Here is a 14046-nt window from a genome sequence, read left to right on the forward strand (position 1 = left end):
GGCAACTGGGAAAATGCAACTTTGCAATGCTGACCACTTGGAGATCTCCCAGCTGTTCTATTCACCAAACCTTAAATGCGTCTGTAGACCCCGTATCATAAGTCCGTTTATACGGTTTCCTGTAGATGTGCGCAAACTACAGAGAAATAAAGCAGCTTCATGCTGGTGTGCCCGGTGTGAACGGAGCCAGAGATGGAACGCATGTAAAGATTATTGCATCATCACAAGACGAGGAGGTATTTGTGAATAGGAAGAAAAATCACACCATCAACACAGGTTGTATTGATGCTGCCTGTACAGTCGTAGACATTGTTGTACAGTGTCCAGGATCTACACACGAGTCATGGATCTGAGTGGAGAGTGACCTGATCAGCTGTTTGAAAGGATCATTTTCCAGCTGGATGTCACCTGGTGGGACAGTGGAAATCTTCTCACACCTCAACCCACAGCTACATTACAACAGGTGCGTACACATAATGTTGCCCATATTAGGCATATCTATCTCATCATCTATCTTATTTAACTATAGTGCTAAAATAAAAGGTTTTGTGATTATAAAACCCATTACCAATACAAGTTGGCTCTTGGTCGTCTTGCTGATTGGTTGCATGGTGAAATTCGACTCAGTCCAGACAGAGCAAGCAGAATTATTACTGTGTGTGCACTTCTGCACAACCTGTGCCAGCAAAGACAAATACCACAGCCAGAGGATGATGGTGATGACGATGACGACGACGACGACGATGAAAACTAAGTTGCTGTTGACATGGCGCAAAGTGGACTGGAATACAGGGATCACTTTGTCAATATGCACTTTGGGTAAACCATCACATTTGCACAGAAATCAGTCAAGATGTAAATTGTTGGCTATTGAAGTTTATTCTGAGTTTTTTTTCAATCTAGAGGCTGTAACACTCCGTCTTTAACTTGAGGAGCTTCTCTTTTGCCTCAAGAACCTTCTTCTGCTTCTTTAACACTCTTATCTCCAATCTCATCTCCTGCTCCAGCAGGGGTGATGGGCAGCAGCAGCAGCAGGAGGGAGAGGAGAGGAAGGAGCTGAGAGAGGAGCTGCTGGAGGAGGGGGAGCTGGAAGGGAGGCAGCAGGAGCAGGGTCTTGATTTTCCCTAAGGGACAGAGATGGCACTTATACAGTCGCTTGGGTACAAGTTGACCTTAAGTGCCCCTCAAATATATTTGTAATCAATTTTTTTTTTATTATAAACAAGAAAAGGCTAATTTCATTCCCAAAAGCTTTTGAAATAATGTTTTGGTGCCACACGAAACTGCTGAAAAGCATTCTAACGTTCACAGCTCGGTAAAGCCCAGAGTCAGTTTTTGCAAAGACAAAAGTCTTGTCGCTTTGTCATACGATGCACCCAATCCTAGATTACAGCCTCACCTGTGATCAATAATTGATCAATTAGTGAGTGTGTATAAAAAGAACCACACACACCAGACCTTCACATCAACTGCAACTTGACCTCTGACAACATGCCTAAGATTCACCCTGAGACCAAAGCGTTGATTATCAAGAGGCTGAAGACCAGATCCACTGCTGAGGTGGCGACACCTTCAACGTGTCTCAGCGTCAAGTACAAAGAATGAGAAAAAGTTGCTCTTTTTTTCTCCGTTGAGTGAAATGAATTGAAGTTTTTATAGTAAAAGGAAATTCTTCCGGGTTAACAAACAGAACTTCTCATACAGATGCATTCTGGAGAAACTACCTCTGTAAGCTGCACAGTCACAATGTGTTTATTTCATTTGTATTTTGTTTCTTAGAGCGTTTTTTTTATTAATATTACTGTCGGATGTCGCGCATGTGTTTTCACCGGCACACGCCGGTCTTTCATCAACCAATTGCTGCGGTTCCTGCAATCGAGCTCGTCCATGAGAAGTGACGTCAGCCACGGCAAAGGAGTCGCACCCTTAGTTTAGGAGTTTAGACTTTTCGTTACTGGAGTTGGTGTCAGCAGCTTTGTGTAGAGACTCAGGAGAAAACCTTTAGTGTGACTTATGAGTTCTCTTAGTGGGAAGATAAAGTGCTTTGTGTAAACGGGCCTTGATCTGGATCCACTTAAAAACTAGAAGCTGTCAGTGAAACAGACCAAACAACTTTCACCACAATTAAGAAGAAAAAATCCAGACTCACAGTAAATGCTCCGGTTCTGTCCTGGTTCAGGACTGTTTAAACAAACATGACATCCTCTCCAGACGACACATCTAAAAGGAATCTATGCCTGCAAGTCTCAGCTCAGGGTAAACTCTACGTCTTCAATTTCCCAGGATGCTATGCTTTGCTGCCCCCTGCTGTTGATGTGTTAGTCTTCTCTCTCTCTCTTTCTCTCTCACACACACACACACACACACACACACAGGGACAACGGTTTCCTCTGCAGCCTCACCAGTGAACTTTGAACCCGTTTGTCTGGACTTAATTAGTTATGAATTAATCACGAAAAAAAGTGAAGCAGCAAAAAAGTGATGAAGTTAAAAGCTTGAAGGTTTAGATTTGAACATCACATAAACCTGATGTGTTCACACCAGAACAAAGAAAATAAAGTGAGTAGATTCTCTCCACTAAAGCTCTGAGGTCCTCGCACTGATCATGAAAAGTAAGATCCTGAACTTTGCAGCACATTCACCTGAAAGGTACGACACCTTTATCAACATGAAGCTTTGTTAGAACCTACACTTTATTATGAAATCAGGTGAGCAGTATTCAGACTGTTTTAATAACTTCTCATTTAGATTTCATGGCTCCACTTTCTCACAGGTTTAGAGTTTCTGTTTCTCCTTTAATTCATTTTTCTGGTTTAAACAGGGTTTAATAATTCTAAAGGTTTAACACTGAAGGTTTGACTTGAGGCTCAGCAACAGACAATGGAGGAAATCACCAGCAGTAACACTCATCTAATGGAACATAGATCAGTCAGGGACTTTTACACTTACTGCAGTGTGAGTCCTCTCAGGTGGCGCAGACTCACACCAACCATGTCATACATGAATAAGGAGACACTGCAGCAGGTTTAGACCTGGTCATTTTATTGTTTCTGTACAAACAACATCACATGAGACGATAGCTCCTCTTCACACCCGAGAAGGATACAGCATCTGTAACACAGGAAGTCACATCATCAACTGTCACTAAAAAAAGCAAAAGGTTTAGTCTGTTCAAACGTGTTCACCAGTATCTGATCCGAGAGCTGCAGGAGACAGTTTAATACATGATTACAGCTAAACGTCCTTAAGAGACTCAGAGTCCTGGACTGAAGCAGGATCTGAGGTCACTGAGGTAACTTCAGGTTTAACTCTGGGTTTTCAGTTGTACGGTTGGGTAAATCACCATGGCAACTGATGAACTCCTAACCTGCTCTGGACCCAATCAAAACCCATCAACCGCCAAACTACTGACCAATCATATCACTGGAAAAACATTCCTACAGGATCCTGACAGGGACAAAAGAGTTTACAATGAAGTGATCAATAATAAAGATCAGTAGATGTTTGTATAGATCAGTGGATGATTTGCTGTTTGGTTTTAAAACAGCTTCTAACAAACAGGAGAGTTTATCTCATGAGTCACTACATAATAACTGTTAGAGCTTCATCAACTGAACACAGATTGTATTTTATCTGCTTCACATGTTCATAATAATTTGTTCATCAGATTAAAGAAGAAACTTGATCATTCATCTTCTTATTTACAGTTTATCCTCAGTCTCTTTAATCAGTGAAATGATTTCTTGCATTTCTCTCCTAATTTGTTCACATTTCACTTTATGATGTCACTATAAATGAATTCACCTGCACAGATCTGTTCCTTCTCTTATCATATTAATACTTTATTCATGGTTCTAATCAACTCTTCCTCTGTCACATGAACGAGCTCATACCTGGACAGGTAAACCAGAGGTACCTGAACCAGGTGATAAGCAGCTTCACACTGCAGGTTATCAGGACAATGTCAGGTTCAGTTAAACCAGATAACAGGAAGTTATCCTGGGCTTGACTGATCACATCAACAGTAGAAGAACAAGCTGCAGAAACACTAGAGATAATAAAGTGTCAGTGAGAGCAGGAGTTAAACTGGTCTGTAGTCCAGAGTGTTTCCTGCTTCTGTGTCTGACGATGGACAAACTGAACTGCGATGAAGGTCAAAGTCAGTGAGAGGAGAGAGGATTTATAAACATAATAATTGAACTATTAAAGACATAAGAGTTTAGTTTCATGTCCAGGTCTCAGTCTGCTCATGTTGTTCTGAGTCAGGATCAAACTCTTTGTTAACACCAGTGACTGACAAATTCTGTAAGCTACTTCACTGTGAACTCTCTTGTCCCATCAGGATCCTGCAGGACTGATGGCTCAGGTTTCCAGTGATCTCATTGATCAGCAGTCAGGCTGTTGTCAGGTTTAAAGCTGATCCTCTGAAGTTAACAAGTTAGCATAGCATAAGTTTCTCTATTTTAACGCTACATCCGTCTTAGCTGTTCCTGCAACTGACAAACTGCAAAATAGACAAATCTGCTTCCTGTTTACACCAGCTCGCACATGCTCAGTGTACGTTGTCATGCAATGTGTGTTTTCAGGTGTTAGTCTGGACAGATCGATTTGGTTTTAAACTGAAAACTTGGTGTGGATGCAGCTTCTCACTGTTCTGCCCTCTGTGACTCACCACTCTGACTCTGTGTCCGATGGCTTTAGCTGGCAGGTTGCTGCCGAACTTGGCTCGGACCATGCCACTGTTGCCGTGAGCCCGGGTCACCTTTCCCCAGATCACTCTGGTCTTGTTGGGTTTACCGCCGGGCGTTACTGTGTTCCTGCAGAGAGAACATACAGTCATTCCACACCTCCAACACACTGGTGTGTTTCATGTATACTGCTGGGTGTCCCAGCAGGGTGGACTCTATAGAATACACACACTAATGTTGATCATCTCATCAGCCCACTCTACATGTTAGTGTGTTGTGTGAAGAGACCAGAGATTTACACAACTGACCACATTGAAGTTATGATACACAATAAAACATGTAATCAGAGCCTCCCACTGAGCAGTGATCAAACATACCACCAGCTCTCTCGCTCACACACACACACACACACACACACTCTCTCTCTCTCACACACACACACACACACACACACACACAAGACAGTGTGTTAGTGTGTGTTGTTTCATATCCTGGATGCTCAGTAAGAGGAACAGGTTTGTCATTTGAGGCAGACAAGTCATGATGCTGCACCGTTCTTAACAATGTCAGACCTCCACATTAAATTCAAACGCATCAGATTATAATCTGGTGTTTTATTTTGTGAACAATCAAATCAGCCACAAAATCAACCAAGGAGGAAGGTGATATAGCTCTCACACACACACACACACACACACCCTTTGCAATCCTCCACACTTTACTTAAAGCTTAAATGTACTTGTAAACTGACGTGACTCGTCAACCGACAGACATCCACTCAAAGACTAGAAAACACGCCCATTGACACTGACTACATTTAACCTGTTAAAATGCATCATTGACCAGGTGACCTGTGATAGAGGTTAGCGTAGAGTGAGACAGGTGAGTGCAGAGTCTTACTTCTTGGCCTTGTACACGTAGGCGCAACGTTTTCCCAGGTAGAAGTCAACCTCATCTCTGGTGTAACAGCCCTCCAGCTTCAGGAGAGCTGTGTGTTCACGCTGGTTCCTCAGACCACGCTTGTAGCCAGTGAAGATGGCCTTACTCCACAGTCTGAGACCATAACAGGGCAAAGAAGAAGAGTTAGGGTACAGGTGTGGAGACAGTCAGGTGACAGATAAACATTCACAGGTGACACATCTGATCAGTCATCTTACCGTCCAGGCATCGTCACTCTTCTCCAGATAAGTTTACCTGCCAAAACAAAAAGACACAGATATTAAAACTTAGTGGTCATTTGTTTGCATCAGATCCTGATCTCAGAAACCTACATGAGTTTATGTTCAAATCCCCAAGTGCTCTGAGGATTTGAACATGTTATCGAGGTAACTTCAGGTTTAACTCTGAGTTTTCAGTCCTACGACGGTGGTTCACTTGTTACCAGGGTAAATCACCATGGTAACTTATGCCAAACTCCTAACCTGCTCCAGTGCAGGTCAATTTAGAGGATCAGATCAAAACCTGTCAATAGCCAAACCACTGACCATCAAATCACTGGAAAAACAGTCATCAGTCCTGCAGGTGCATAGGTGAGCAGAACACCTGTTGGTGGACTTCATGTGGCTCCAGACCACATCCACAAGGATCTCTCATTTAAACTGTTCATGCTTCACACCAACTGTGTCTATCCGGTCACACCTGAACCTCGTAGCTGCACTTCAACATTACACACACTGCACTCAACTTTAATTAACGGCTGTTTACTGCAGATATTAATAGTGAGCGGTCTCACTGACTCCAGTTTAAACTCTTCACAGGTCACAACAGCCAGTCTGTTATATTTATAAGTGCTGGTTCTGACCACATTCATCACGCCACTGTTAGATGGAGAGACACTCTGGGATGTTACTGATTTTATGTTCTACAGGTTCTAACCACAACACCGTCTCTGGATCTCACAGGGGGTATTTCCGTCTGTTACACTACTAGAGCACCGGTAACACGTACAGACTTGGATGCGGATATAACACAGGCTCTGGCCTCACAGTCGGCGGTTCCAGTCACATAAATTTGGACACCGAATCCGGCCGCTCCTGGGTCAGACGCACAGCGTAGACTTATACCCGTTCACCGGTGTGATGCTAATATGCTAACTGCTAACACTAACCAGATGAGCACCTGGGACACCGATAAAAGGAGAAACAGGTTTACACGCTGCCGTTAAATAAACCAATGCGCCGGGTCCCGACCACAATGACCAGGACATGAAGCTGAGTGCTACGCGGACAACACCTCCTCGGCCCGGACTGCATTCCGCCCTGTTAGCCGCTGCTAGCTCTATCCAAAGCGCATCTCCGCCATCCCTCACCACATAACGACAGAACGCTGCCGGTGACCGGAGGACACAGTGACTGTTCGTCGCCGGTGACGATGAGTCCGAAATAATACGGATATTAAAGAATAAATTAGAAGTTTGGGCTGACATGTTTGAGGTCTTACCGTCACTACTGGGGTAGATGGAGGGAAAGGACGGCCCACAGGCATGCTGGGTAATTATCGTACACAAAGGTGTCCGCGGAGCTGCCTGATCAAAACCATTTTATTTACATTGCTTTTAATATAATCTCGGGATGAAGGAGAGGTTTAGAAATGGATTACTTACATGTAAATTACTTTTTAATTTAGTTTTATACAGAACACATTTTATTTATGAAAGTCCCTGCTCTGAATTATTAATATTATGTTAACGACAGAAAAAAACATCCACAACACATTTTCTCATTATTTTGGATAAAATTAAATGCACAATAAACTTATGTTTATAAAGCAGTTTTAAATCTATGTATTTTTTATTTTTATTACATTTCTGTAATTTATTTATTTATCTGTAGGTATATTTTAAAATATTCTTGTCAGTTGTCATTCAGATGTGACTTTAGTATTTTGAAAAATGAGATTAAGTTATCATACAGTAATACGGAGTATATAAAAAGTTTAAAACTGTATGTGTATGTATTTCTTCTGTAGTATCACTGTTATACTTACTATTATACACATGTTGAACATAAGAAAAAAAAAAGCAATTAATTTTTGTTGAGAAAAAAATTAACCCGTCCATCCAAACAGGACAAGTAAATGTTTAATCATTATTTTATGTCTTAAAATCTCAGAACTACTTTCATTGTTTTTCCTCATGTTCGGAAAATGTTTCTGAGAACACGTCTTTTCCTAACAGTCCACACACAGTGTACAACAGTTTAACCCGTTTATCCCATATATTCAGTACAGAGATATAATAACTGGTTTATAACAGGCTGTGAGCAGATGTAAAAACATGTTGAAGAGTTTATTAATTTTCAGTATTTGTTCTACATATTTTATGATTCCAGCTGTTTATACAGCAGCCTCCACTGATGTAGGAGGAGTGAGAATCGATAACAAATACATTAATAGAAACCAGTGATTACATCTTTATATAATGATTATACGGGATAAATGTGAGAGTCCGTGTTCATGTAAAATACTGGATATGTACAAGATGATGTATAATGTTTCTATAATGAAGACACATCACAGACTTTCCTTTCAGTGTCTGATTATAGTTTTCTGATGGGGTTGGGGGTTGTGTTCAGGGGCTCCTGACCTGGGGATTTGTGAAGTCCTGGACTGGATCCAGCCCCAACTGGACCTGTAGCACCAATACCAGTGAAGAGAGACAAATTAAAATATTTATTTAATGCACTTAAACTTAACTCAACTCTTCATACAGCTGTGTTCAAATCTTTTATACAGTTTGTCAGCAAAAATAAAACAGAGTGAAAAAATGTAAAACTTAAACCTGTGAAACAGTCTCTATTTGTCCTCCTTTAAAAACGGTGGAATGTCCTTTAAACCTCACGACCCTGCCGTCACATGACCCAGCACGACTCGTCACCGCCACAGGAGAAACACCAAGAAAAATATTACGCTGTAAAAATTGGAGACCATGTCTGAACCTTCTAAACTGGTTCACCTGTCCACTCAGGACACTGACACACAACCGTCAATCACAGCACCTGCTCAGGGGACTGTGGCCGTGAGTTCAGACTCACAGGAAGTTCACAAACACTCCTGATCTTCTTTCCTCTCAGTTTACGGTGATTCAGATCTCAGGTGAGTCTGTGAATACCAGAAGTCTCTGACAGTCTCTAAACTGCAGCATCTGATTGGTGGAGCTTTGTTGGGGCGGGACCAAGCTTCAGAGTCTGAAATCAGGGCAGAATCTTCTCTGTGGTCATGTGGTCCTGTTAGCATAGTTCTGCACGTGTAAAACAAACTGGGGTCCCAGTACAGAACGTGCAATGACAGGTCCCAGTGTTTCAGGCCGACACTGAAGGTCTGATGCTGCATTTAGGTGAAACTGGAACAAATTGAGACTCTGATCTGATCTTAAATCAAACTTTCTTTCCAGATTTTCTAGTTTAGTTTTGTGTCAATGTCTCCTGAGGGAAAACTTTAGTATCAATTCTTTAAAATCAGCTTAACACTGAACTGACAGACAGCAACCTCATTTCCCACATCACCTGAATGCAGCACACACTCTCAGAAAAGCATGGAAGTGAAAAATTGAAATAAGAAATGAAACTGTGATGTCATTGTCTCCTCCATCCTGTCAGAGGAGTTCAATCAAACTGTCTGACACAGGAGTGAACAGGTGGTTCAGACACTGACAGATCATAATTATCTGTCAGAAGCAGAGGCCACGTTCATCGGAGCACACATCTGAGAAAACCTGTAAACACAACTTCTGAGAGAAGTCAACAAATGGACAAAAATAATCAATATGAACTAAAAAAAAACAGTTGGGAGGCTAAAAGCAGAGAATGTGTGCAAACATGATCCAGAGCAGATTAACAGCAGAATCCATTTTCTGATATGAAAACTCTTTAAGCTGCGTTCACTGACTTTTGACCTGTTGTTTTCAGCAGAACAAAATAAAAACATCTGACATATGATGGACAGCTGCAGGTGTGAACAGGTGCTACACGATAAACTCCACGGCTGTGACAGGAGGAGAAAAAGACTCCCAGTGTTTTGTGGTAGATGAGTCCTTTAACACCAGCGCTGACCTGTCAGCAGAGCAACTCAACTCCCGTGAACCCTGTCGTTGCTGACCTCCACTGGTTTCATTTCTCACCGGGCTGCACTGATGCACAGGTGTACTCCAGGGTGCTGTGACTTTTTTAAAAACTTTTCTCATCCTCTGACTGACTGCATCTGTCTGAGAAAAATATAGATGTATCTATTTACAGGATATATTTGTACACATACATGTGATAAAGATAAGAGTCGGAGTGACTGCAGACTGTCCACTCAGTGTTTAGTGTCAGCTCAGGAGAATCCTTGTCACCGGTTCAACATGAAAAATGTCCCAGCATGCAACACAAACATGAGGGGGAGAAGGTGAGGAGACGTGGTCACCACTTGATCGACCTTGTCCAATCACATCAGGACCATTTATAAACTGAGCGCACAGTTCAGGGAAATTCGTCAGGCTTCAACAATTAAAGCAAGAAGTCATTAACAGGTGAAGTTAACAGGTAAATTAACCATTTACCAGAAAAATAATAGAAATACTGTAATAGCTCATGTGCTGCCATTGCACAGTCTTTGTTAAATCACAAGTAATATCTTTAAAAAAAAAAAAAAACTCTCCCACCTCAAGTTTGTCCTCACAAAAGGACGTGTTAGCTTTAACATATAGTTTAGTATTAACCCTTTTAGATAACTAATAACACCCCCTACCTTTATTCTGAAAGTCACAGGCCATATTTATTAAACATCTTAAAAGGAGCGATTTGTAAGTTTTTAATATTGATACATAGCTACAAAGCAATCCCAATGTTAACTCGTTTTGTTTCTATTTCCATCACTTCCATTCTTCTGCTGAAGTTAGCATGCTAACCAGCTAGCTCTGGTTAGCCTGTCTCATCACTTTCTGATACAGAGTCACTGTAGCCTCCAGTCTGTCCTGAAGAAGTAGCTGCTCAGACCATGTATTATAACCTCTTGTATTGTGAACACAATGAGGTTGAAGCTCTTGGTGAGACTGGTAAGTAAACACTGGCTATTGCTAATGTTGGTTATGTTGCAATAGTAAAACATGCAAATAGCTCCTTTAAGGTCAAATGTTGGATTTAAGAGGAAGATGAAAGTAAAAATTGTTCACTTTTACTCACAAACCTCAGAATAAAATCTATTTATCAAACTTCAAAAGTCAGTTCAAAGCTGAAGAGTCTGTTGGTTGGTTCAGAGTAGATCCTTGATGTCTGCAGCACAGGAACAGAGGTGGGTGCTGAATCCTGCAACAGGCTGCAGCTTCTGTCATAATGAATAAACTGAAGCACATGAGGATAATTCAGAGGAGTAGTTTAACTACTTTGAGCATTTGGGATGTTGCACCACTTCTTGTTGTCTTTGCATTTATCAGGCATGAAATAAGAATAACAAGCAGCACATGTATTTATTCATGCACATGTATGTGCATACATATTGTTTTTGTCATCTTTTAATATTTTACTATTGTATTTGTTTTTGATCTTTGTTGTGCTACTCAGTTTCAATATTTATTCCACTGATCTTACTTGTGCTTCATTTATCTTTAATTTATTAGATTGCAAACAACTTTGTAACATCTGTTTGGAAATTTCTAAATAAATAAAATATATTCTCATTTTTAAAGTGTATATGGACAGGGTTGTCCAATACTTTTGGCCATATAGTATACTATGTGAGCTGTTGGACCAGATCAATGAGGTGAACGTTATCTTGTTTATGACATAGTTATATAGTCTAACACAGTTAATGAACATGTGCGTGTTATTGGGTCAGTTAGATGTGATGAAGGTCCTGATCACATGTGAAAGGTCAATCATGGGGTGACAGTCTCAAACAGCTGCTTACATCTGTCCAACCTGAAACTACAAACCTCCATCAGAGCTCAGAAAGGTTAAAAAATAAAAACAGTAAAATATTAACGTCAGGGTGCAAAGCATCAGTCAAAGACGTCTGTTGTGGGAGCCTCCGAGTCAGAGCTCAGGGTTGAACGTCCATCAAATAAACCTCGAACCAGATTCTGCCTCTTTAAATGTTAACAGTTAAATTCTGTTGAAGTATGGATCTCATGGAGACTAAAAACAGAGCTGAAGATTCAACTGGTAACAACATGTTAGCTTATGTTAGCACTGAACTACATTAGATTCAAACCTCTCTGAAGTAGTTTAATATTAGCTAATGGCTAACTTTAGTGTTAGCTAAAACTAGCATTTTCAACCAACTACTACTATCTTTTTCTTTAATTGGCAGCATCGGTGTAATCTCTGAATCAAATTTATACATATCAACTAAAGCTAGCATGAAGTTTCATTAGCTAATGTTTAACATTACAGGTAGTTATTAATATTAGCTAATGTTTACAGCTTGATGTGAGAGCGAAACTTAAATTGCAAACTAACTAGCTTCATAATGTTAGCTAACAGTAGCAGTGAACATCTTCCTACCAACTAATATTTCCAGCTCGTACATCTATGTTGGATATCGTTAGCAGTTACCAGCTACCAGCACTATCATTGTAAACAACCATTAGCTGTCAAGTAAAGCTTCAACTTCAAATTAAGTTAAAGAACATTAGCTATGTTGACAGCTAGCTGTTTTAGCTTAACCTCCAAACCAACTGGACTCACAATGTTAAGTAATGTTAGCAGTGAGCATTTTCAAACTAACTACTGTTGAATATTGACTATTATTAGCATTAAGCAGTCCTCTATTTTTATGTTGTTGATTAATATTAGCAATGAACTAGTGAGCATACAGATGTTTGCTAATGCTCTCAGCTAAAGTTACTTAAACTAACACCACTTCCATTTGCTCTCACGGCCATAATAAACTCCAAAAGTAGATAAATGTTAATTAGCTTTTTGTCAGTTCCAAACCAACTAAATCAGTGTTGGCAATTGTTAGCAGCAAGCTACATTAGTGTCATTTTTAAACCAACAACTGTATATCTACGTTAGCTATCGTTAGCAATTAGCTACAATAGCCTAATGTGCTCACTCACTTTATTTATTTATGGAAATGGTTTATTAGTGTAATGTTTGTTGATTTGATTTTGTGTGTGGGTGATATTTTACTTTAGGTTGTTAAGTTATAGTTTTATTTAAATATTTTATTTGGTTTTGTGTCTTAATGTGTTAGAAACAACCATAAATATATAAGTTAAATAAAATTAAATGGTCAATAATGTCAGATAAAGATTGCAGAAAACTAAGAAACTATCAACCTCCACATTGGTCTGTAACAGTGTTTAAACTGATTGGCAGCTCAGCCAATCACAATGTGAGAGGAAAAAAAAACAAAAAAACAAGAAAAGAAGGCAAAATCAGGTCTCACTTCACTAGTAAGAAGGTGATAAATTTTCAAACCAGCTAGACCCACAAAAGTCAACAGTTAGCATTAATTAATCATGTACATTATCTCGTATGTTAAAAAAAATATTTTTTCTTGTAAAAAGTTAAAATATTTGTAATAACTCACCCTGAACTGATGTGTATACATTAAATAACATGACCATGTAGAAAAAAGAGGGAAGTTGTTTAATACAGAAAAGTGAGAATATTTAATAAATATGTGTACAAATGCAGATTATTCCTGCTTCTGGAGGAAATGTGTTATCGTCCAGAACAGCTGCTGTGTATTAAAGAATACATTTAAATGTTCTCACTTTTCTTCATGCTGTAGCTGCTGTCGTGAGTGCTTTGTGGTGTCACTGACTTGTTTATTGTGGATATCAGCTCAACTGTGCCCACATCTAAGCACTCTGTCATGTCACTAAGATTTTAATTCAACTAAAGACTGATCATTCAGAGATATAATCAGAACTAGTGTCACTGTGTTATTGACGTTCAGCTCTGTTCATGTCTCCATTAGATGCCAACCTGCTGCTCTGGAGGTTTTTATCTAAAACTCATCTGGTTTCCTGAGGCTGACTGAGCGTGTGCAGTGGTGATGATGACAACGATGATGATGGTGGCGGTGGTGTTAGTGTTGTCTACATGGTGACGGAGGGTCCAGATGTGGTTGATGATGATGTTGTGGTGGTTGTCGTGGTGGCGGGGTGTCGGGGTGGGGCCAGGTTGAGCAGAGCGCTGACGGTGCCAGCCACTTGGGGGAGCCCTCGCTCTTCCAGGATGTGAAGGGGAAGACACAACTGACTCTACAGAGACAGACACCACAGAAGAAGACGCACAGAGGGGCAGGGGAGCAAAAAGAAAATACAAAGGAGTCAACAGATGGTAAATTAAATTAATGGATAAAATAACAGTAACCATGATAAGAAAAAGGATAAACAAGGAGCAGCAACATCAACTTAAAATAACCAAAT

At 40.3% G+C, this 14046-nt stretch overlaps 2 protein-coding genes across 3 annotated transcripts in view; both read right to left on the reverse strand.

Annotated features, from left to right (window-relative positions):
• Positions 1–3020: 3020 nt before the first annotated feature.
• On the reverse strand, positions 3021–7216 carry rpl35a (ribosomal protein L35a). Its single transcript, XM_056373678.1, has 5 exons — positions 7128–7216; positions 5846–5882; positions 5589–5741; positions 4673–4817; positions 3021–3111 (listed from the first exon to the last, which is right to left on the reverse strand). Exons 2-5 carry the CDS (start codon positions 5854–5856, stop codon positions 3088–3090), a joined length of 333 nt encoding a protein of 110 aa, XP_056229653.1. The 5' UTR covers positions 5857–5882; positions 7128–7216; the 3' UTR covers positions 3021–3087.
• Positions 7217–7749: 533 nt separating this feature from the next.
• The window catches only part of lrch3 (leucine-rich repeats and calponin homology (CH) domain containing 3), a 34296-nt gene continuing 27999 nt past the window's right edge, over positions 7750–14046 (reverse strand). Inside the window, exon 21 of one of the 2 annotated variants that reach the window (XM_056373624.1) lies at positions 7750–8316. In XM_056373624.1, coding sequence (XP_056229599.1) covers positions 8257–8316 — 60 coding nt within the window. In that variant the 3' untranslated portion in view covers positions 7750–8256. Of the gene's footprint in view, positions 8317–8348; positions 13879–14046 lie in introns of those variants that run through there. The other variant, XM_056373619.1, reaches the window with a different exon arrangement.

Source organism: Seriola aureovittata, chromosome 4, assembly GCF_021018895.1.
Source record: "Seriola aureovittata isolate HTS-2021-v1 ecotype China chromosome 4, ASM2101889v1, whole genome shotgun sequence".
NCBI classification, from domain to species: Eukaryota; Metazoa; Chordata; class Actinopteri; order Carangiformes; family Carangidae; genus Seriola; species Seriola aureovittata.

Excerpts from the sequence above, each read along its gene's own strand:
- rpl35a (XM_056373678.1), bottom strand. Across the intron at positions 4,818-5,588 it reads TACGTGTACAAGGCCAAGAA|GAACACAGTAACGCCCGGCG; the intron begins GTAAGACTCTGC and ends TTCTCTCTGCAG. Across the intron at positions 3,112-4,672 it reads TCGGACACAGAGTCAGAGTG|ATGCTGTATCCTTCTCGGGT; the intron begins GTGAGTCACAGA and ends CCTGTGTTACAG.